The sequence below is a fragment of the Oncorhynchus nerka genome, linkage group LG3, assembly GCF_034236695.1.
Source record: "Oncorhynchus nerka isolate Pitt River linkage group LG3, Oner_Uvic_2.0, whole genome shotgun sequence".
Lineage (NCBI taxonomy): Eukaryota > Metazoa > Chordata > Actinopteri > Salmoniformes > Salmonidae > Oncorhynchus > Oncorhynchus nerka.
In genome coordinates, this window is record NC_088398.1 from 189,001 (window position 1) to 212,434 (window position 23,434).

General features: G+C 41.9%; 1 protein-coding gene across 2 annotated transcripts; it reads left to right on the forward strand.

The window, feature by feature from the left end:
* Positions 1–119: 119 nt before the first annotated feature.
* On the forward strand, positions 120–18,390 carry LOC115146876 (peroxisomal carnitine O-octanoyltransferase-like). 2 transcript variants are annotated; one of them, XM_065006677.1, is made up of 16 exons: positions 120–232; positions 5,850–5,969; positions 6,068–6,192; positions 7,116–7,297; positions 8,029–8,153; positions 10,460–10,568; positions 10,661–10,754; positions 10,899–11,024; positions 12,854–12,955; positions 13,117–13,200; positions 13,324–13,431; positions 13,656–13,786; positions 14,386–14,509; positions 14,626–14,798; positions 14,879–14,998; positions 15,316–18,390. In XM_065006677.1, exons 2-16 carry the CDS (start codon positions 5,855–5,857, stop codon positions 15,434–15,436), a joined length of 1,839 nt encoding a protein of 612 aa, XP_064862749.1. In that variant the 5' UTR covers positions 120–232; positions 5,850–5,854; the 3' UTR covers positions 15,437–18,390. The 2 variants fall into 2 exon arrangements, with proteins under 2 accessions (XP_064862749.1, XP_029544758.1); XM_029688898.2 differs by lacking the exon at positions 120–232 and adding an exon at positions 2,481–2,951.
* Positions 18,391–23,434: the final 5,044 nt, after the last annotated feature.

Sequence of the window (23,434 nt, forward strand, 5' to 3'; positions counted from 1 at the left end):
TATTGGTTTATAGAAGCAGGTACGCACGTGCCATCTCCTCATTGGTTATACCCACGTTGAAAGACAAACTGTTGCCGGTTGTCGTGGTAACACTATGAAAGTTTAGATGCCAATCACCATGTAAATTAAACGATAAAAAAGCCTGGAAGGAGGAGAGATGACTAGAAACGATTCGGTTGACCATTTTTATGTGTAGATTAATTGTCGGAGTAGAGGACCTTGTGCCTTTCAGGTAAAATAACAACCTAATGTTTATATCCCAGGACAAATTATCTAGCAACAGCAAGCTAGCTAAATAGGACAAATTAGCTAATAAATGCAAGCTAAATTGCCATAAATGTTAAATGCTTTTCGACCTGTCCCCAAATGAATGTCATAAATTCAGAGTTTGTTTTGATATTTGAAACTGCGTGTCGTGATCGCTTTTGTTGTAGGGGGACAAAATAAATGTATGCACGATGGCGCACGTGAAATACTAAAGTGAGTTTGCGGGATTAAGCCGCGCTTCGATTGGACTGCAAACTGAATCTGATTTATAGTGCCTTAAGAAAATATTTGTACCCCTTGATTTATTCCACATTTTGTTGTTGCAGACTGAATTCACCCATCTACACACTACCATAATGACAAAGTGAAAATGTTTAATAAACTATTTACATAAGTATTCACACCCCCCGAGTCAATACTTTGTAGAAGCAATTTTGGTGGCAATTACAGTTTTTTTCGTCTTGGATATGACATGAGTTTTGCACATCTGGATTTGGGGATTATCTCAAACTGTTTCATTAGATGGGGAGAGGCTGTGTCTTTTTCCACATATTTTCAATGGGATTAAAGTCTGGGATTTGGCTGGGCCACTCAAGGAATTTCACATTATTGTTCTGAAGCCTTTCCAGCTTTGCTTTGGCTGTATACTTGTTCATTGTCCTGTTGGAATATACATATTCGCCCCAATCTAAGGTCGATTGCACTCTGAAGTAGGTTCTCATCAAGGATTTGGCTCCATTCATTGTTCAATCTGTCTTTACCAGTCTCTCGGTCCCTGCAGCTGAAAAACATCCCCATAGCATGATGCTGCCACCACAATGCTTCACGGTAGGGATGGTGTTAGACTGGTGATGAACTAGCTGTGTCTAGTTCTCCAGACAGCGCTTTGCATTCAGGCCAAATAGTAAAGTTCCATTTTTGCCTCATCAGACCACAGAATCGTGTGATTTATGCTCTGTATTTCACGTGCCTTTTTGCAAACTCCAGGCTTCCATCTGGCTACTCTCATAAAACCCAGATTGGTGAAGTGCTGTGGAGACTCTTGTCCTTCTGGCAGGCTCTCCCATCTCAACCAATGAACTCTGTAGTTCTGTCAGTGGTCATTATGTAGTGCTGTTTTTGGTCATCTCCCTGTCGTTCTTGCCCAGTTGCTTAGTTTGGTTGGACAGCCAGCTCTAGGCAGAGTCTGGGTAGTTCCAAATGTTTTCTATTTCCCAATGATGGAGACCACTATGCTCTTGGAATCTTTCAACGCTAGAAATTGTGGGAGGCCCCGGTGCACAACTGAGCAAGAGCACATTTACATTAGTGTCTAGTTTGAGAGACAGACGCCTCACAAGTACTTAACTGACAGCTTCATTAAATAGTACCCGCAAAACACCAGTCTCAATGTCAACAGTGAAGAGGCGACTCCGGGTTCGATTACAGGCTCAAAATGTCCAGAAACAAAAACCTTTATTCTGAAACTAGTCAGTTTATTCTTGTTCTGAGAAATGAAGGCTATTCCATGGCTATTCCATGCAAGAAATTGCCAAGAAACTGAAGATATTTTCAAATTATAAACTTGGATTAGTGAACACAACGTGCCATTGGAACACAGGAGTGATGGTTGCTGATAATGGGCCTCTGTATGAATATGTAGATATCCCATTAAAATGTTTTGCTGTTTCCAGCTACAATAGTCATTTACATTAATAACAATTTCTACACTATTTCTGATCAATTTTATTTTATTTTAATGGACAAAAAAATAGCTTTTCTTTCAAAAACAAGTACATTTCGAAGTGACCCCAAATTTTTTAATGGCAGTGTGTGTTTTGAAAGAAAATACTTTTTTTGTTTTGTTTTTACTAATACACAGTTATGGTACGACCCATTGCGCATTAAATGTGTGACGTAGCCTTAAAATGATGCTGTTTCTAAATCTGTATGGTGCCATGATCATCACTGTTCACAGTTTGTGATGTTTCATATACACTGTAATGGCAGGTAATGCACCAGGATCTAATGCTGACAATGCACCATCTAAAAGTGCAACCGCACAAGAATGCATGCACATCTGGCCTCGTGTAAAGATCAAACAACTATTTGAAGAGTAGTGTGTTTTAGTAGTCTCACAATAGATATCCATGAAGAATGAAAAACCAAGTCACGTGTAATAATATCACCACTTCTCTCTTCCGGGTGTTGGCAGTCAGTTAACTGGGGTTGACTAGATGGGTTACAGCTTTTGTCAGATTTGACTTTTCGTAGCAGGTTAGGATAATTAGTTTAATATTAGGAAAAAGGTCAGAGTTAGCTAAAATGCCCAAATAAACACACGTTTGGCGTTAATTTGACAAAAGCGGTAGCACTTCTAGCCATGACCTCTTACTGGGTGAAAGGTGATGAGAAGCGCTGTATACACCACGAGCGGAGCAACAACACAAACTACCGCAAGCGCCTTCCTCTACAGTCTAGTCTAGAAAATAGCTGCAACATCATTTTTATTTTGAATGGACGAACGAAACCAACTTTTCACATATCGGAATTTGCAGAATATCGCAAAGTACTAAAGTGTTTGTGGGATTAAACTGCTTCGATCGGATTGAAAACTGAAACGGACCTACATTCGAGCCGTGAAAACAATGCAACGGCCTCAGGGGCCAACTATTTTATAGCTAGCTAGTGCACTTGTTTCTGCAGTAAGTAGAACTGACTTGCTAGTTAACTATGTTTGATCATATGGTTATGTAGCCAGAATGTATATCTAATCAATTGTGCTGTAAAAGTGCGTATTAATGCGATTGGTACAAGGCTGCGCCGCCCCGGCAAATATGGAATTTGATCTCCAATAATAAAAGTTGCTTCTGGCCTGCAAGTCTAGCTATCTGGACAAGTACATGTTTATGTGGAATTACTCTGATACCATACAACCAAATCGGAGTATGTTAAACTTTGAAATCAATGGTTTTTGTTTGGCATACATTTTAAAGCGAAGTCTCAGAGTAATTCCCGCTGCAATGGAATTGCCCAGCTACAAATTCTACAACTATCTTTGTAGATAATGACTGCACTGTAGTAGGGGACATTGATCCAAAGGGGTAGGTCGAGCCACCTTTGTTTCTAAGAAATCATAAACAACATTTATAATCTGACCAAATATGGAAAAAGTAAGGAAGTTAACTTTAGATCCAAAAAACTGGAATTTCACCAAGGCATGAATTTGATTGGTTTCATGATGATTGTATCTAAACCAAAGGAAATGATTTTAAGATTGTTCTATAAAAATGCAAACTCTGCTCCATCATTTATTGAATCAGGTGAACCCACTGATATTGCCAACTACTTTAATGATTTTTGGCAATATTAGCACACTTAGGCATGACATGCCAACAACAGACACTACACATCCAAGTATAACTGACCAAATGAAAGACAATTATTGTCATTTTGAATTCCGCAAAGTGAGTGTGGAAGAGGAACAAATTATTGTTGTCTGTCAACAATGACAAGCCACCGGGGTCTGACAATTTGGATAGAAAATTACGGAGGAAAATAGTGGACGGTATTGCCACTCCTATTTGCCATATCTTCAATGTAATCCTACTAGAAAGTGTGTGCCCTCAAGCCTGGAGGGAAGTAAAAGTCATTCTGCTACCCAAGAATACTAAAGCCCCCTTTACTGGCTCAAATAGCTGACCAATCAGCCTGTTACCAACCCGTAGTAAACTTTTGGAAAACATTTTTTTAAATTAGAGGTTGATGCCTCTGGAATGTATACACTGATTTAGTAGGTTAGTGTTATGGAGATTGTACTCTTATTAGAGAAATAGTGAGAGAGACCGTTCCTCAGTTTAGGGTTCTTTAATGTTGATTGGATATTAACAATGTTTGCAGTTCTGTTCCATGTCACTCAGCTGGTATTATCCAATTAATTGTCCATTTATCCAAACAAGATGTGATCTGGAAATAATAAACATGAATACAATGGCATCAGTACTAAGATAATTACATTCATTTAGCAATAACAAACAAGATATACAGCTTTCTTACATTGTTTGACCAGATACAAGGCTATTTTACAGGAAACAAATTGCCAACAGACTTTCAGCATGCTTATAGGGACAGACATTCAACAAGCACAGCACTTGCAGAATGCATGCATCGAGGGCCTCCTGGGTGGCGCAGTGGTTAAAGGCCACCTGAGACTCTGGGTTCGCGCCCAGGCTCTGTCGCGACCGGGAGGTCCGTGGGGCGACGCACAATTGGCCCAGCGTCGTCCAGGTTAGCGAGGGCTTGGCCGGTAGGGATATCCTTGACTCATCGCGCACCAGCGACTCCTGTGGCGGGCCGGGCGCAGTGCACGCTAACCAAGGTTGCCAGGTGCACGGTGTTTCCTCCGACACATTGGTGCGCCTGGCTTCCGGGTTGGATGCGCGCTGTGTTAAGAAGCAGTGCGACTTGGTTGGGTTGTGTATCTGAGGACGCATGACTTTCAACCTTCGTCTCTCCCAAGCCCGTACGGGAGTTGTAGCGATGAGACAAGATAGTAACTACTAAAAACAATTGGACACCACGACATTGGGGAGAAAAAGGGGTAAAATAAAAAAAGAATGCATGCATCGCGTGCATGTACTTCCTTCTGTCTTGTGCACGTGTTGCTGAGAAAACAAATCGTGATAACCACACATAGACCCGCATTTTAAATTCGGTTTAATAATACTTTAAATTATTTAATTTCGACCAGCTGATGGATGATCGGCAGAGTAGGTTCAAATGAAGTTTATTCAACATACTGACTTGTAAAGAAACTGTTTAGATTTTATTTTAATCTAAAAGTGAGACAAGAGTGGAGGCTTGTCCAGTCCACACTTGGATTCGTAGTGTCTACCAGGCTAGGGGACAGTACGTCAATGGCTAACCAGGTGTTTTGGTATTGTAGGGGACAGTACGTCAATGGCTAACCAGGTGTTTTGGTATTGTAGGGGACAGTACGTCAATGGCTAACCAGGTGTTTTGGTATCGTAGGGGACAGTACGTCAATGGCTAACCAGGTGTTTTGGTATTGTAGGGGACAGTACGTCAATGGCTAACCAGGTGTTTTGGTATTGCAGGGGACAGTACGTCAATGGCTAACCAGGTGTTTTGGTATTGTAGGGGACAGTACGTCAATGGCTAACCAGGTGTTTTGGTATTGTAGGGAACAGTACGTCAATGGCTAACCAGGTGTTTTGGTATTGTAGGGGACAGTGCGTCAATGGCTAACTAGGTGTTTTGGTATTGTAGGGGACAGTACGTCAATGGCTAACCAGGTGTTTTGGTATTGTAGGGGACAAAATGGCTAACCAGGTGTTTTGGTATTGTAGGGGACAAAATGGCTAACCAGGTGTTTTGGTATTGTAGGGGACAGTACGTCAATGGCTAACCAGGTGTTTTGGTATTGTAGGGGACAGTACGTCAATGGCTAACCAGGTGTTTTGGTATTGTAGGTGACAACATGGCTAACCAGGTGTTTTGGTATTGTAGGGGACAAAATGGCTAACCAGGTGTTTTGGTATTGTAGGTGACAACATGACTAACCAGGTGTTTTGGTGCTGTAGGTGACATGACCAACCAGGTGTCAGAGTTCCCCACTGAGCGGACGTTCCAGTACCAGCATAGCCTGCCTCCTCTCCCTGTACCGGCTCTAGAGGGGAGCCTCGCCAAGTACCTGGATGCAGGTGAGATGCCAGCTGCATGTGAGACAGAGAAGCGCCATTAGCATGGGCCCTGGATGAAAATGTGTCTAGTTACTGAAATGTCTGTGTGTATTTTCCAGTGCGGCCGTTTGCTACAGAGGAGGAGTACCATGTGACTGCAGCCGTAGTGAAGAGGTTTGGAGAGGGCATCGGCAAAGAACTGCACCAAAAACTACTGCAGAGAGCCAGGCCACGCAGGAACTGGGTACACACACTCAACTAGAGGTCGACCGATTATGATTTTTCAACACCGATACTGATTATTGGAGGACCAAAAAAAGCAGATACCGATTAATCGGCCGATTTTTGTAATAATGACAATTACAACAATACTGAATGAACACTTTTACTTTAACTTAATATAATACATCAATAAAATCTATTTACTCTCAAATAAATAATGAAACATGTTTAATTTAGTTTAAATAATGCAAAAACAAAGTGTTGGAGAAGAAAGAAAAAGTGCAATATGTGTAATGTAAAAAAGCTAACGTTTACCTTCCTTGCTCAGAACATGAGAAAGCTGGTGGTTCCTTTTAATAACATGAGTCTTCAATATTCCCAGTTTTTATTTTATTAGGCAAGTCAGTTAAGAACAAATTCTTATTTTCAATGACGGCCTGTTCAGGGGCAGAACGACAGATTTGTACCTTAGGTACACATTGGTGCAACGACAGTGCTTTTTTCACGAATGCGCACCGCATCAATTATATGCAACGCAGGACAAGCTAGATGAACTAGTAATATCATCAACCATATGTAGTTAACTAGTGATTATGTTAAAATAGATTTTTTTTAATAAGGTAAGTTTAATGCTAGCTAGCACCTTACCTTGGCTCCTTGCTGCACTCGCATAACAGGTACTAAGCCTGCCACGCAGTCTCCTCGTGGAGTGCAATGTAATCTGAGTCCAAAAATGCCGATTACCGATTGTTATGAAAACTTGAAATCGGCCATAATTAATCGTCCATTCCGATTAATCAGTCGACCTCTACACTCAACACACTGCACAGTTAGAACCTGTGGGAACTGGTCACACACCATGCTCGACCCTGAGCAACTGTTAAAGGGAATCTTTATGGTGTCTCCCTGCATTGTTTCATCTTTATTCTGTGTGTTTTCCTGCAGTTGGAGGAGTGGTGGTTGGATGCAGCCTATCTGGAATTGCGTTACCCCTCCCAGTTGAATGTGAACTTCGGAGGTCCTGCACCCTACCTAGAGCACTGCTGGCCCCCTACAGAGGGAGTACAGCTACAGAGGACCAGCATAAGCATGTGGCACACTCTACAGTACTGGGACCTGCTTCGCACGTAAGATACTCACATTGAGTGTACAAAACATGGTTCTTCCATGACATAGACTGACCAGGTGAATCCAGGTGAAAGCTATAATCACTTATTGATGTCACCTGTTAAATCCACTTCAATCAGTGTATATGAAGGGGAGGAGACAGGTTAAAGAAGGATTTTAAACCTTGAGATAATTGAGACATGGATTGTGTATGTATGTGTGTCATTCAGAAGTTGAATGACAGGTTATATAAAATATTGAAGTGCCTTTTGAACTGGGAGTCAACATAGGCCAGCATCCCTGTGGAATGCTTTCGACACCTTGTAGAGTCCATGCTTCAACGAATTGAGGCTGTTCTGAGGTTCAAAAGGGTGTGCAACTCAATATTAGGAAGGTGTTCCTAATGTTTTGTACACTCCGTGTATATGTATTAAGGTTACACACACATCACAACTGCTGCTACCAGACTCTTCCGATTGCTAAATAATGCACAATTTAAACACTTGCCCTCCAATCCCCCCCTTCCCCAAAACACGTGTTTTTATTTAACTATAAATTCTTCCTGTATTATAGTTGTTTAAAATATTTATTCTATTCTACTGAGCCAGTTACTTTATGTTTATATTATTATATTTTATTTCTTATTGTTTTTCCGTTGTCGAGAAGGAACCTGCAACTAAGCATTTAGTTGGACAGTGTCCCTAAACACACACGTTCAGTACACACTCTCTGACTGTGCGGTCCCCGACAGGGAGAGGCTGGACCCTCATAAAGCTGCTAATGTGGTGTTGGATATGGACCAGTTCAGAATGCTGTTCTGTACATGTAAAGTTCCTGGAGTCACCAAGGATACCATCATCAACTACTTTAAGACAGGTAGGTGACCCCCCCCACCACGACATTGCCATGCAATATGATGTTTGTGGTTTGTTTTTGTGTGTAGTACTGTTATTTATTTAGGTGTGTTTGTGTGTGTGTGTTTTCTTTGTGTGTTTGGATGTGTGTATTGATTACTTTAAGACATGAAGGTCAGTCAATCTGGAACATTTCAAGAACGTTGAATGTTTCTTCAAGTGCAGTCACAAAAACCATCAAGCGCTATGATGAAACTGGCTCATGAGGACCGCCACAGGAAATGAAGACCCAGAGTTACCTCTGTTGCAGAGGATAAGTTCATTAGAGTTACCAGCCTCAGAAAATGCAGCCCAAATAAGTGCTTCACAGAGTTCAAGTAACAGACACATCTCAACATCAACTGTTCAGAGGAGACTGTCTGAATCAGGTCTTCATGGTTGAATTGCTGCAAAGAAAGCACTACTAAAGGACACCAATAATAAGAAGAGACTTGCTTGGGCAGAGAAACACGAGCAATGGACATAAAACCGGTGAAAATCTGTCCTTTGGTCTGATGAGTCCAGATTTGAGATTTTGGGTTCCAACATCTGTGTCTTTGTGAGATGCAGAGTTGGTGAACAGATGATCTCTGCATGTGGGGTTCCCAACGTGAAGCATGGAGGAGGAGGTGTAATTGTGTGGGGGTGCTTTGCTGGTGACACTCAGAGATTTATTTAGAATTCAAGGCACACTTAACCAGCATGGCTACCACAGCATTCTGCATCGATACGCCATCCCATCTGGTTTGACTATAATTTGTTTTTCAAAAGGACAATGACCCAACACATCAGGACAATGACTCCAAATAAGTGCTATTTGAGTAAGGAGAGTGATGGAGCGCTGCATCAGATGACCTGGCCTCCACAATCACCCGATCTAACCCAATTGAGATGGTTTGGGATCATTTGGACTGCAGAGTGAAGGAAAGCAGCCAAAAAGTGCTCAGCATATGTGGGAACTCCTTAACTTCTTATGGCTGGGGGGCAGTATTGAGTAGCTTGGATTAATAAGTTGCCCAAACTAAACGGCCTGCTCCTCAGTCTCAGTTGCTAATATATGCATATTATTATTAGTATTGGATAGAAAACACTCTAAAGTTTCCAAAACGGTCAAAATATTGTCTGCGGGTATAACAGAACTGATATTGCAGGCGAAACCCTGAGGAAAATCAAACCAGGAAGTGGCTTCTATTTTGAAAACTCCATGTTCCATAGCCTGCCTTTGCTCCATTTAAAGGGATATCATCCAGATTCATTTTCCTATCGCTTCCTCAAGGTGTCAACAGTCTTTAGACATAGTTTCAGGCTTTTATTTTTAAAAATGAGCGAGAAAGATAGCATCGCATCATTGTATGGCCAGGTGCCAGTAGCGTTTTGAATGCGCAACAGAGTTTGGGCAGCCATTGCCTTTCCCTCTCCTACTGAAAAAGAGAGTTGCGGTTGATATATTATCGATTATATATTTTAAAAACAACCTGAGGATTGATTATAAAAAACGTTTGACATGTTTCTGTGGACATTACGGATACTATTTGGAATTTGTCTGCGTTGTCGTGACCGCTTTTTCCTGTTGATTTCTGAACATAACACGCCCAACAAACGGGGGTATTTTGGATATAAAAATAATCTTTATGGAACAAAAGGAAAATTTTTTGTGTAACTGGGAGTCTCGTGAGTGAAAACATCCGAAGATCATCAAAGGTAACCGATTAATTTGATTGCCTTTCTGATTTTCGTGACCAAGCTACTTGATGCTAGGTGTTCATAATGTTTTGTCGGGTGATCGATAAATTTACACAAACGCTTTCGCTGTAATTTTTAAAATCTGACACGACAGGTGGATTAACAAAAGGCTAAACTGTGTTTTGCTATATTACACTTGTAATTTCATGAATATAAATATTTTTAGTAATATTATTTGAATGTGACGCTATGCAATTCAGCGGTTGTTGATGAAAATTATCCCATTAACGGGATGGCAGCCATAAGAAGTTAACTGTTGGAAAAGCATTCCAGGTGAAGCTGGTTGAGAGAATACCAAGAGTGTGCAACACTGTCATCAAGGCAAAGAGTGGCTACTTTGAAGAATCTTAAATATAAAATATAGTTTGATTTGTTTAACACTTTTTTGGTTACTACATGTGTCATTTCATAGTTTTGATGTCTTCACTATTATCCTACAATGTAGAAAATTGTAAAAAAATAAAAAAGTAAAACCTTGGAATGAGTAGGTGTGTCCAAACTTTTGACTGGTGCTGTATGTATTGATGTTTTTTCTGTGTGTTGTAGAGAGCGAGGGTCCATGCCCCTCCCATGTGGTGGTGATGTGTAAGGGACGTTTCTTCTCGTTTGATGCAGTCTGTGACGGACACATTCTTACCCCTCCAGAGCTGCTCAGGTATTCTGGCCGGTGGATATTTAGGTATATTTGTGTGCATATGCATATATTTGCATGTATTTATATGTCTGTGTGTGTGTGTGTGTGTGTAGGCAGCTGACCCATGTGAAGCAGTGTTGTGAGGGGGAGCCTGCAGGTGACGGAATCGCCGCTCTCACCTCAGAGGAGAGGACACGCTGGGCTAAGGTGTGTGTGTGATGTTGGCTGTGCAGAACGGACATCACCATGCACTAAACGTGTCTCTCTCTCGTGTCTCTCTCTTTCAACTTTCTCTGTCTCTCTCTCTTTCTATTCAATTTTAATTAAATTTAAGGGTCTGTGTGTCTGTAGGCCAGGGAGTATCTGATGGGTATAGATCCAGCCAATAAGACCATCTTAGAGACCATCCAGAGCAGTCTGTTTGTGGTTTCACTGGACGATGCTAAACCCTACGCTACTGCAGAGAACTACACACCAGTACGTACACAAACACACACACACCCTCTCACACACTATAGACAGAAATTTGCAATAGCAAGTTGAGTTTGTAAAGGTAAAGAGCAGACTTGAGTCCAGGATGCGGTCAAAGTAAAATGCAAAGGATAATAATTAGCACCAGAGGCTAAAAAGCTAACTTTGTCAAACAATGATAGCAGTGAGACTTCTGCCACTTTGGGATGTTGTCCAGTACAGAGAGGGAGATCTTTTTAAGTTTTGTGTAAGCATTTAAGCAGGTTACACATGTTTTGATTGTATGCAAAGATACAGTGGGGCAAAAAAGTATTTAGTCAGCCACCAATTGTGCAAGTTCTCCCACTTAAAAAGATGAGAGAGGCCTGTCCTCCACTCGTTACCTGTATTAATGGCACCTGTTTGAACTTGTTATCAGTATAAAAGACACCTGTCCACAACCTCAAACAGTCACACTCCAAACTCCACTATGGCCAAGACCAAAGAGCTGTCAAAGGACACCAGAAACAAAATCGTAGACCTGCACCAGGCAGGGAAGACTGAATCTGCAATAGGTAAGCAGCTTGGTTTGAAGAAATCAACTGTGGGAGGAATTATTAGAAAATGGAAGACATACAAGACCACTGATAATCTCCCTCGATCTGGGGCTCCATGCAAGATCTCACCCCGTGGGGTCAAAAATGATCACAAGAACGGTGAGCAAAAATCCCAGAACCACACGGGGGGACCTAGTGAATGACCTGCAGAGAGCTGGGACGAAAGTAACAAAGCCTACCATCAGTAACACACTACGCCGCCAGGGACTCAAATCCTGCAGTGCCAGACATGTCCCCCTGCTTAAGCCAGTACATGTCCAGGCCCGTCTGAAGTTTGCTAGAGAGCATTTGGATGATCCAGAAGAAGATTGGGAGAATGTCATATGGTCAGATGAAACCAAAATATAACTTTTTGGTAAAAACTCAACACGGCGTGTTTGGAGGACAAAGAATGCTGAGTTGCATCCAAAGAACACCATACCTACTGTGAAGCATGGGGGTGGAAACATCATGCTTTGGGGCTGTTTTTCTGCACAGGGACCAGGATGACTGATCCGTGTAAAGGAAAGAATGAATGGGGCCATGCATTGTGAGATTTTGAGTGAAAACCTCCTTCCATCAGCAAGGGCATTGAAGATGAAACGTGGCTGGGTCTTTCAGCATGACAATGATCCCAAACACACCGCCCAGGCAACGAAGGAGTGGCTTCGTAAGAAGCATTTCAAGGTCCTGGAGTGGCCTAGCCAGTCTCCAGATCTCAACCCCATAGAAAATCTTTGGAGGGAGTTGAAAGTCTGTGTTGCCCAGCAACAGCCCCAAAACATTACTGCTCTAGAGGAGATCTGCATGGAGGAATAGGCCAAAATACCAGCAACAGTGTGTGAAAACCTTGTGAAGACTTACAGAAAACGTTTGACCTCTGTCATTGCCAACAAAGGGTATATAACAAAGTATTGAGATAAACTTTTGTTATTGACCAAATACTTATTTTCCACCATAATTTGCAAATAAATTCATTAAAAATCCTACAATGTGATTTTCTGGATTTTTCCCCCTCATTTTGTCTGTCATAGTTGAAGTGTACCTATGATGAAAATTACAGGCCTCTCTCATCCTTTTAAGTGGGAGAACTTGCACAATTGGTGGCTGACTAAATACTTTTTTGCTCCACTGTATGTCTGGATATGACCTCTGAGTCATCGTCTTGCATCATGGTTGGCCCCTACAACACACACATACACCACAGACAACCATACCATTCTAAGTGTGGTATAATCTGATCTTTGACCTTTGCCCCAGGTGTCCCTGGAGGTGCTGACAGGAGACCCCACCATCCGCTGGGGAGACAAGTCCTACAACTCTATCTCCTTCGCCGACGGAACCTTCGGATCCATCTGTGACGTGAGTTACTGTGTGTGTTTTTTGTTATATGAGAGGGGGGTGGGGGTTGAGAGTTAGAAAAATAAGATTTGAGATAACAATACTCCTCTGTTAGCAGTAGTGTAATGATGTTTTGTTGTGAGTGTGCTCCTATATATGGTAATTGCTGGTGTGTGTTGCAGCATGCCCCATTTGAAGGCATGGTGCTGGTAACTCACTGTTACTATGTGGATCAGCAACTCAAAGCTGCAGACGGCAAGTGGAAGGTAAATACCGTTTCTATTGAACTTATTTTAGGTGACTGTATATCTTGTTTGTCTTTAATTCCAAGTACCTTACTTTCACTGTAAGCAAACAGTATATTTGTTGATGTGTGTGTGTCTATGTAGGGCTCTGAGACGGTGCGGCCTATGCCTCTTCCTGAAGAGTTGGTCTTCACTGTGGATGACAGAGTCAGGAGTGACGTTGCACATGCCAAGCAACAGTACTTCGAGACTGTGAGCACACACACACACGTGCACACACACACACACACACACACACACACACACACACACACATTCATGACTCTGTGCATCTCCCTAGTCGTCAGATTGGACCATCGCAGGTGTTGTGTTCATCACAAACACACCCTCACAGGCCCTTACTCTCCCCACCACACACACACAACTCTAATCTGTGTGATATCTGGTTTGACAGACACCTGCGTGTGTGTCTCCAGACTCAGGACTTGCAGGTGGTGTGTTATGCATTCACCTCGTTTGGGAAAGCAGCCATCAAACAGAGGAAGCTCCACCCAGACACCTTCATACAACTGGCCCTTCAACTGGCTTATTACAGACAGCATGGGAGGTAATACCATCCATCCAGCCAGGGCCGGTTCTAGCCTTTTGGGGGCCCTAAGCGAGATTTCGTTGGGGCCTAAGCTAGGCCATAGGGTGTAGAGACATTATTTTCAGTTTTAAAGCTAATTTCTTGTAATTCTACACATTTTGCCGTGACTTATGCCATGTTAATGATGATAGAGTGAGTGACTAACAAAATCAATAGGGGCCCCCTGGAGGTCAGGGCCCTTAGACACCCTGGTAGGGGTTCAGCCATGATTACAAGTTTAGATAGCTGGCTAGACTAACTTACCAATTTAAGAAATGTTAGAAGACATGGTGAATTGATTGACTGCCAGAGCATAACAAGAGAGAAATTGCTGGTGTAGAACCTCATTTCGACCTTGTAACTGGTGTATTCTACTATTCTAATTTGGGGTGAGGTTGAGGGCGGCCTGGGGCCCTAAGCAACGGCTTATATTGTCTTATGCTTGGAGCCGGCCCTGCATCCACTATCCATCCAATTAATCCATCTATCCACCCACCCATCTATCAATCAACTTCATCCATCCTTCCTCCCCAATATTCTCTCCATAACTGATGATTGATGATAATCCCCCCTCCCAGGTTAGGTAGTTGCTATGAGACAGCGATGACCAGAAGGTTCTACCACGGCAGGACTGAGACCATGAGGCCCTGTACCCTGGAGGCACAGAACTGGTGCCATACCATGCTCTTCCCTGCAGCCAGCGTAAGTGTGAGAGTGTGTGTGTCCAGTAAACGATTAGTTCTTCATATATTGTCATGCCATACATGTAAATCTGGCGACCAGGATACTTACACTCTGACTTTCTGTATGTCTCCCAGGCTGAGGCTAAGAGGAAAGCCCTGCTGCTGGCCTTCAACAAGCACAACAAACTGATGGCTGAGGCACAGAACGGAAAAGGTTTTGACAGACATCTCCTGGGCCTTTACCTGATCGCCAAGGAGGAGGGACTTCCTATGCCAGACCTTTTCACTGATCCACTGTATTCTAAGAGGTGTGTTTGTGTGTGTGTGTGTGTGTGTGTGTGTGTGTGTGTTTATGGTGTTTTGTAATTTTTGTGTGTTCTCTCTCCAGTGGCGGGGGCGGTAACTTTACCCTGTCCACCAGTCTGGCTGGCTACACCACAGTTCATGGGGTGGGCGCTCCCATGGTTCACCATGGCTACGGGTTCTTCTACCGCATCAATGAGGACAGGTGGGCTAACTCACCCACACAAGACCTGGCCTATGGACAATGACCATTCATTAAATGAATACATTTTTTTTCTGATTATTGTAGGCTTGTTTGACATTTTATTGCATTGTTAGGAGCTAGAAACATGAGCATATCACTGCACCCGCTATAATGTCTGCTAAACTGTGTACGCGACCAGTAATCTTTGATTTGATTTTGAACAGTTACTTCAGCTATTTGGTCTCTCATGTAGTTAGTAGAATTTGTAGATGTTCTTTAGTACATCTGTCTTCTCTAGGATGGCCTGATAGAAGCATGTGGTGTCTGTCCTGTTTCAGGATCGTGGCTTCCTGTACGGCGTGGAAGTCCAGTCCAGAGACGGATGCAGAGACACTGTTCCAGAACCTGGTTACCTCCCTACATGAGATGCTACATCTCGCTACCACAGCGCAGCTTTAACACACACGCGCACGCGCACAGAGTTTCTAGATGCCAGCCAATAATAACCGTTTAATATTGTCCAGATCAATGCAAAGGCATTGTAACAATGTGGCAGGTAGCCTAGAAGTTAGAATTAGGCCAGTTCCTGAAAGGTTGCTAGTTTGATTCCCCGAGCCAATAAATCTTTCGATGTGCCCTTGAGCAAGCCTCTTAACCCTAATTGCTCCTTTGCCATGACCCTACTCTCCAGGGTTGTCTCGGGGGGAGTTGGGATATGCAAAAAATACATTTCCAATGTGAAATAGGACAAGTATAAGCACCCACCAAATTATTATTACAATGCAGCCCTTGATTGTTTTCTTAATGTTTACAAAAAATACATTATTTGTTTAAATGCAGCTCAACAAATGTGTTTATTTTGCACTTTAATTCATGTAATTCTCTGTAATTTTGTGCAGCAGCTAGATTGGGAATTTCCTGTTTTAAAATGTATTGATTGAACTTCCTACCATGATTCCACAAATTCAGGTAATGCCTCCTTGTTTGCTTCTGATTCGTTCCTAGTGAATATGACTCAAGACTAAGAGCAGGAAACGTCCCCTGGCACTAGAATGAGTTATACCATAGAGATACAGTTGAAGTCAGAAGTTTACATACACTTAGGTTGGAGTCATTAAATCTTGTTTTTCTACCACTCCACAAATTTCTTGTTAACAAACTATAGTTTTGGCAAGTCGGTTAGGACATCTACTTTGTGCATGACACAAGTAATTTTTCCAACAATTCTTTACAGACAGATTATTTAACTTATAATTCACTGTATCACAATTCCAGTGGGTCAGAAGTTCACATACACTAATTTGACTGTGCCTTTAAACAGCTTGGAAAATTCCTGAAAATTATGTCATGGCTTTAGAAGCTTCTGATAGGCTAATTGACATCATTTGAGCCAATTGGAGGTGTACCTGTGGATCTATTTCAAGTCCTATCTTCAAACTCACTGCCTCTTTGCTTGACATTGTGTGTAAATCAAGCGAAATCAGCCAAGACCTCAGAAAAAATAATTGTAGACCTCCACAAGTCTGGTTCATACTTGGGAGCAATTTCCAAACGCCTGAAGGTACCACGTTCATCTGTACAAACAATAGTATGAAGTATAAACACCATGGGACCACACAGCCATCATACTTCTCAGGAAGGAGACGTGTTCTGTCTCCTAGAGATGAACGTACTATGGTGCGAAAAGTGCAAATCAATCCCAGAACAACAGCAAAGGACCTTGTGAAGATGCTGGAGGAAACAGGTACAAAAGTATCTATATCAACAGGAAAATGACTCCTATATCGACATAACCTGAAAGGCCGCTCACCAAGGAAGAAGCCACTGCTCCAAAACCGCCATTAAAAAAGCCAGACTACCGTTTGCAACTGCACATGGGGACAAAGATCGTACTTTTTGGAGAAATGTCCTCTGGTCTGATGAAACAAAACTAGAACTGCTTGGCCATAATGACCATGTTTGGAGGAAAAAGGGGAAGGCTTGCAAGCCGAAGAACACCATCCCAACTGTGAAGCACGGGGGTGACAACATCATGTTGTGGGGGTGCTTTGCTGCAGGAGGGACTGGTGCACTTCACAAAATAGATGGCATCATGAGGCAGGACAATTATGTGGATATATTGAAGCAACATCTCAAGACATCAGTCGGAAAGTTAAAGCTTGGTCGCAAATGGGTCTTCCAAATGGACAATGACCCCACGCATACTTCCAAAGTTTTGGAAAAAGGGCTTAAGGACAACAAAGTCAAGGTATTGGAGTGGCCATCACAAAGTCCTGACCTCAATCCTATAGAAAATGTGAGGGCAGAACTGAAAAAGCCTGTGTGAGCAAGGAGGCCTACAAACCTGACTCAGTTACACCAGCTCTGTCATGAGGAATTTTCAAAAATTCACCCAATTTATTGTGGGAAGCTTGTGAAAGGCTACCCAAAACGTTTTACCCAAGTTAAACCATTTAAAGACAATGCTACCAAATTCTAATTGAGTGTATGTAAACTTCTGACCCACTGTGATGAAAGAAATAAAAGCTGAAATAAATCATTCTTTCTACTATTATTCTGACATTTCACCTTCTTAAAATAAAGTGGTGATCCTAACTGACCTAAGACAGAGATTTCTTTACAAGGATTAAATGTCAGGAATTGTGAAAACTGAGTTTAAATGTATTTGGCTAAGGTGTATGTAAACTTCCGACTTCAACTGTAGATAGAAGACTGTAGTGCCCAAAAGCCCATTTCAGCATGGGCAGTGTCATTGAGGACTTCCTATGGGCGGCAGGTAGCCTAGCTGTTAAGAGCATTGGGCCAGTAACCGAAAGGTCGCTGGTTCAACTCCCCAAACCGAGTAGGTGAAAAATGTGTCTGTGACTTTGAGCAAGGCACTTAACACTAATTGCTCTTGTAACTCACTCTGGATAAGAGCATCTGCTCAATGACTAAAATGTAAAAAGGTATGGGTTAAGGAAGGATCACATAATTCCATCAGGATTATACTCGTAAATGAGACATTCCAGAACTGCAGGTGGCAGTATATCGCAAACCTTTGGTTTATATCTGTTCAAACATCTAGGTGGCAGTGTGCTAACCTGGGTACCAGTCTTTTTAGCTAACATTCCATTGCTTGACACTTCTGTCATTTCTTCAATCTTCAAATATGAACATTATATCATTCATGAGCTCGAGGACATCAGAGGATTTGATCCTGATTCAATAACCCTCATAGTTATCCTCCAATCAAACGTTATGCAAATTTTGGAACTTTTTTCTACACAGATCTTGGTGTCCTGTTGCTAAGCTATGTTTTTTTTTGCTAGGTGTTAGCTCAAGTTGCTAACTTGAGTCTTAAAGGATCTACATGTACAATTTTTGCATTGTAATTTCATAAAATGTCTAATATACCTGCAGTAATAGTGGAATGATGGTGTTTCACAATATTTTCACAAATCTTTTATTTTGGCCCAAAACAAAATCACATTCTTAAAATGCAGACTTTTTCCTATTTGGCAACAAAAGCCAGACCGGCTTCTGTTGTTAAGATGGGAAAACTGCATCCCCATCTCTTCCATCCTGCGACACTAAGAGACATGGTCATCGCCTCCTTGAGCACAACGAACAATGGCAGACTGGGGAAAGCGGCCTATGTAGAAATCACTCTTGTCATTTCCTGGCTGCTAAAACTCAACACTCTTCGTTCAATTTCAGTGTGTGAGAAAACAATAACTGAATAGTGTCGGGAATCGTTGTACCATTAAATTGCATTGAAATATACTTTCAATAACAAATATAGTTTTTTACGGCTATTTGAAGTTGGTGGACAAAACTTAAAGTAAAATAGTGTCCATCATGGTCCATGCTATCCGCGATTCTTGGGGCGTACCAACTCTGAAATGTAAAAAGTTTAGGGTAGGTGTTTAGGGTAGGCATGTCCCAAGGAATCGGTTTAGCACTAACATCTCCACCATGTTACAGGGAAATGGGATGCGGGGGAGTTCTTTGTAATACAACCTACTGTAGTTAATAGTGTAATCTGTGTAATACATTGAATTATATGAGACGATGTCTGGAGTTAATGGAGCAGGTGTGGATATACTCCAAGCTCTCTTCCTAGTCTGCCACAGAAATGTCAGTCCGTAGTGCTTCATCCCATTTTGCCTTAATGGCATCTGTAGAAGGTGTGCTAACAGATTGAAAAGAGTCATATCGACGAGATATCTCTTTGTCTGGTGGTGGGGTGGGGCATATTTTTATGCATCTGTCAAACATTTAGCATTCCCAAATGTCGGAAGATGTTTTCTAACATAGTCTCTAATCTGTAGGTATCTGAAAAAGTTACGTCTGGGAAGATTATACATTTCACTCAGCAACTCAAAGGAGGCAAAGGTCCCTTCTATTTATAGATCCCCTATGGCATTTATCCCTAGCTCTCCCCATCACTCAAATGTGTTATCAAGGTTAGAGGTGGAAAAGGAGGGATTCTTGACAACAGGGAGCATGAATGAAATTGGTCAAAATGGACTTTAATTTGCTTCCAGATTCGGGCTGTGCTGTGTGTAATAGGATTGTTACTAAATTCAGCAAAAAAATAAACATCCTCACTGCCAACTGCGTTTATTTTAAGCAAACTTAACATGTGTAAATATGTGTGTAAACATAACAAGATTCAACAACTGAGACATAAACTGAACAAAGGAGGGGTGGTCAAAATCAAAAGTAACAGTCAGTATCTGGTGTGGCCAATAGCTACATTAAATACTGCAGTGCATCTCCTCCTCATGGACCGCCTCAGACCTCGACGGACCCTCCACCTCCAAATCGATCCCGCTCCAGAGTACAAGCCTCGGTGTAACGCTCATTCCTTCGATGATAAATGCGAATCCGACCATCACCCCTGGTGAGACAAAACCGTGACTCCTCAGTGAAGAGCACTTTTTGCCAGTCCTGTCTGGTCCAGCAACGGTGGGTTTGTGCCCATAGGTGACGTTGTTGCCGGTGATGTCTGGTGAGGACCTGCCTTACTACAACAGGCCTACAAGCCCTCAGTCCAGCCTCTCAGACTATTGCGGACAGTCTGAGCACTGATGGAGGGTGTCGTGGCAATTTCCTGTATTACCAAATGATGAGAGAGCAAACCACACACCAGTCAGAGTTATTTAAACTTCATCTTTAATTATATGAGCTTCACCATAGCCCTGTGACTCTCAGATCAATTCAGTGTCTATAAATGAATTCTGAGAGTGCTTACAAAAGAATACTTAATCTTTTATAGCCAAGATACACCCCTCTCAACTCACAATGACGAACCACAGATCTTTGGAACTTCACAAAGGGCCTTTTACTTGAAAGAGGAGTATCCCATAGCCAGATAGCATTAGCTATAAATTATCGTTCAGTTTGGTCTCTTAGACGAGGTTCTACTTCTCGTTCTTGGTACTTCATATTACCAAAACATTACCTCATCCAATGGCATATATCAATTGTCAATTCTAGATACTCCCAACTCAAATACAACTCACCCCTGGACAAGCTCCCTGAGGGGAGTGAGCCTCTAGGTCATATACTATGAAAGATAAGTTTCAACATCAGAGGGGTAATACAATGGTTCCAGACACTGCCATACTCCTCCCCCCAATGGGAAAAGGAGGGAATGACTGGAGTACAGACATAGTGGAGCCCTTCACATGGTTTCACAGATATATTCATTATGAAGACAATGTTCAAACCTGACTTCTCCCTTTCTGATATTCTGCCTATTACCAGACATGTAAAAGACAAGTCTGACCTCTCCCCTCTCTGGGCCCCAAGTGGCTTTTCCCTAGAGAAGAGAGAGGAAAATGCAACTGCCAACAGTATAGTCCAAAAGAAGACATTCTAATGACAAGTATAAAGTAAATAAAACATCTTATTTATCTATGTTACCTAACTAATTCGGATTCAGCTACGACAAGGGATTGTGTGTTCCTGGTGTAACTCGGGCAGTTGTTGTTGCCATCCTGTAACTGTCCCACATGTGTGATGTTCGGATGTACCGATCCTGTGCAGGTGTTGTTACACGTGGTCTGCCACTCCGAGGACGATCTGCTGTCCATCATGTCTCCCTGTAGCGCTGTCTTAGGCGTCTCACGGTACGGATATTGCAATATATTGCCCTGGCCACATCTGCAGTCCTCATGCCTCCTTGCAGCATGCCTAAGGCACTTTCACGCAGATGAGCAGGGACCCTGGGCATCTTTCTTTTGGTGATTTTCAGAGTCAGTAGAAAGGCCTCTTTAGTGTCCTAAGTTTTCATAACTGTGACCTTAATTACCTACTGTCTGTAAGCTGTTAGTGTCTTAACGACCGTTCCACAAGTGCCTGTTCATTAATGGTTTATGGTTCATTGAACAAGCATGGGAAACTGTGTTTAAACCCTTTACAATGAAGATCTGTGAAGTTATTTGGATTTTTATGAATTATCTTTGAAAGACAGGGTCCTGAAAAAGGGACGTTTCTTTTTTTGCTGAGTTTATAAAGTGACATCTCCAAATTGACAGGTGACAAAATCACAGAACAAATAGAGAAGGGATGGCAATCCTCACGCTCCATACTAAGCCAACTGGAGGACGGAAGTGCATCATCCAGACAAAACGTAACAGCATGGAGGTTAGCGGCCCAATAGTAAAATATAACATTTGAGAGAGACAATCCTCCTTCCATCTTGGATTTACAGAGGTGTTTTTTACCTATCCTGTGTGTTTTATAATCCCAGATGAATGGAATGATAATTGAGTCCAGTTGTTTATGAAAGGATTTAGGTATGAATACTGGGATGTTCTGGAATATGTAGAGCAGGTGTGGGCGGAAGACCATTTTAATGGAATTAATTCTTCTGAGCAGAGAAATTGGTAGAGTTCTCCGAAATTGTATGTTTGCCTTGAGATTTTGCATCAGAGAGGGGAAATTCTCTTTAAATAGTGAGGAGTATCGTTTGGTAACTACAATTCCTAGGAAGGTATATTTTTCTGAAGAGAACTTAAATGGAAGAAGTTCTAGCCAAGAAGTGTTTTGCAACCGTATGGGCATTAATTCGCTCTTGTTCCAATTTATTCTGTATCCTGAGAAGGTACCAAACAAATGAATCAAATCAAGAATAGCTGGTATACTAGATTGGGGTTCTGTTACATAGAGGAGAATGTTATCTGCGTATGGATAAATCTTATTTAGAGTTTCTTTAGTATTATAGCCGTGTACTGCTGCGTGAGATCTGATCGCCTGAGCGAGAGGTTCAATAATTAGAACAAAGAGCAGAGGCGACAGCGCACAACCCTGCATTGTCCCTCTATAAAGGTTAAATCGGGGCAACAATGATTGGTTAGTGAGTATTCTTGCACAGGGGTTCCTATATAAAAGCTGGATCCAATTTATGGACACATCTCCAATATTACATTTCTGTTGGACCTTGAATAGATGGGACCACTCAACTTGGTCAAAGGCCTTTTTGGCGTCAAGAGATATAACGGCAAGGTCCACGTTGGGTAACCTCTGAGCATACATAATGTTGAAGAGGTGCTTGAGATTGAAGAATGAGTTTCTGTTAGGGATAAAGCCGGTATGGTCCGAATGGACCAATTTGCCCAATAAAGTGCTAAGCCTGTTAGCCAGAGTTTTAGCTAAAATATTTTGGTCTGTATTAAGGAGAGATATTGGTCTATATGACCCTACCTCTTCCGGGTCTTTACCCTTCTTATGTATAACTGTAATGAACGCCTCATCCAAAGTAGGTGGGAGAGCCCCATCCTCATTGGCCTGAACCAACATTTTGTGTAGATAGGGAGAGTGCATGTTGCCGAATGTTTTATAGAATTCACCAGGGTATCCATCTGGGCCCGAGGTCTTGCCACTCTTTAGAGATTTAATTGTTTCTCGAATTTCTCCAAGAGAAATTTCCCTATTCAGGAAGTTGGAATCTTCCTGGTTCAGGGCAGGGAGATTAGTCCTCCAAAAAGTGTTGCATAATTAAGGGGTTAGAATCTGCTTTAGATGTGTATATAGAGTCTCGTAAAACTGACGGAATCTGTCATAGATGTCTTTAGGGGAAGAGAGTAATTCCCCAGGTGCAGATTTAACTTTGTGAATCATTCGGTCACTCAGTTTTTCGAAGTTGTCTGGCGAGTAATTTGTGTGGTTTGTCACCAAACTCAAAATATTTTTGATTGGCATAGAGAAAAGATTTATCCATTTTAGCTGAGATAATTTGATTTATATTCCAATTTTAAAGAGGTAATTTAAAAAAATGTTTCTCCATAGATGGATTTTCCCTATCCAGTAAGTGAATTTGTCCCTCCAATTCTACAAATGTTTCTCTGTTTTACCTACTCCTGGCAGCCTGAAGGGAAATGATACAGCCTCTCAGATAAGCCTTCAGTGTTTCCCACAATAATGCTGGGGAAGTCTCTGTGTTGTCATTGATATCAAAGAAAAATA

Bases quoted from the DNA above. Each gene is read 5' to 3' on its own strand.
- LOC115146876 (XM_065006677.1), top strand. From the start codon at position 5,855: ATGACCAACCAGGTGTCAGAGTTCCCCACTGAGCGGACGTTCCAGTAC. The intron at 13,787-14,385 runs GTAATACCATCC...CCCCCCTCCCAG, and splicing joins TATTACAGACAGCATGGGAG to GTTAGGTAGTTGCTATGAGA. The intron at 14,510-14,625 runs GTAAGTGTGAGA...TATGTCTCCCAG, and splicing joins TGCTCTTCCCTGCAGCCAGC to GCTGAGGCTAAGAGGAAAGC.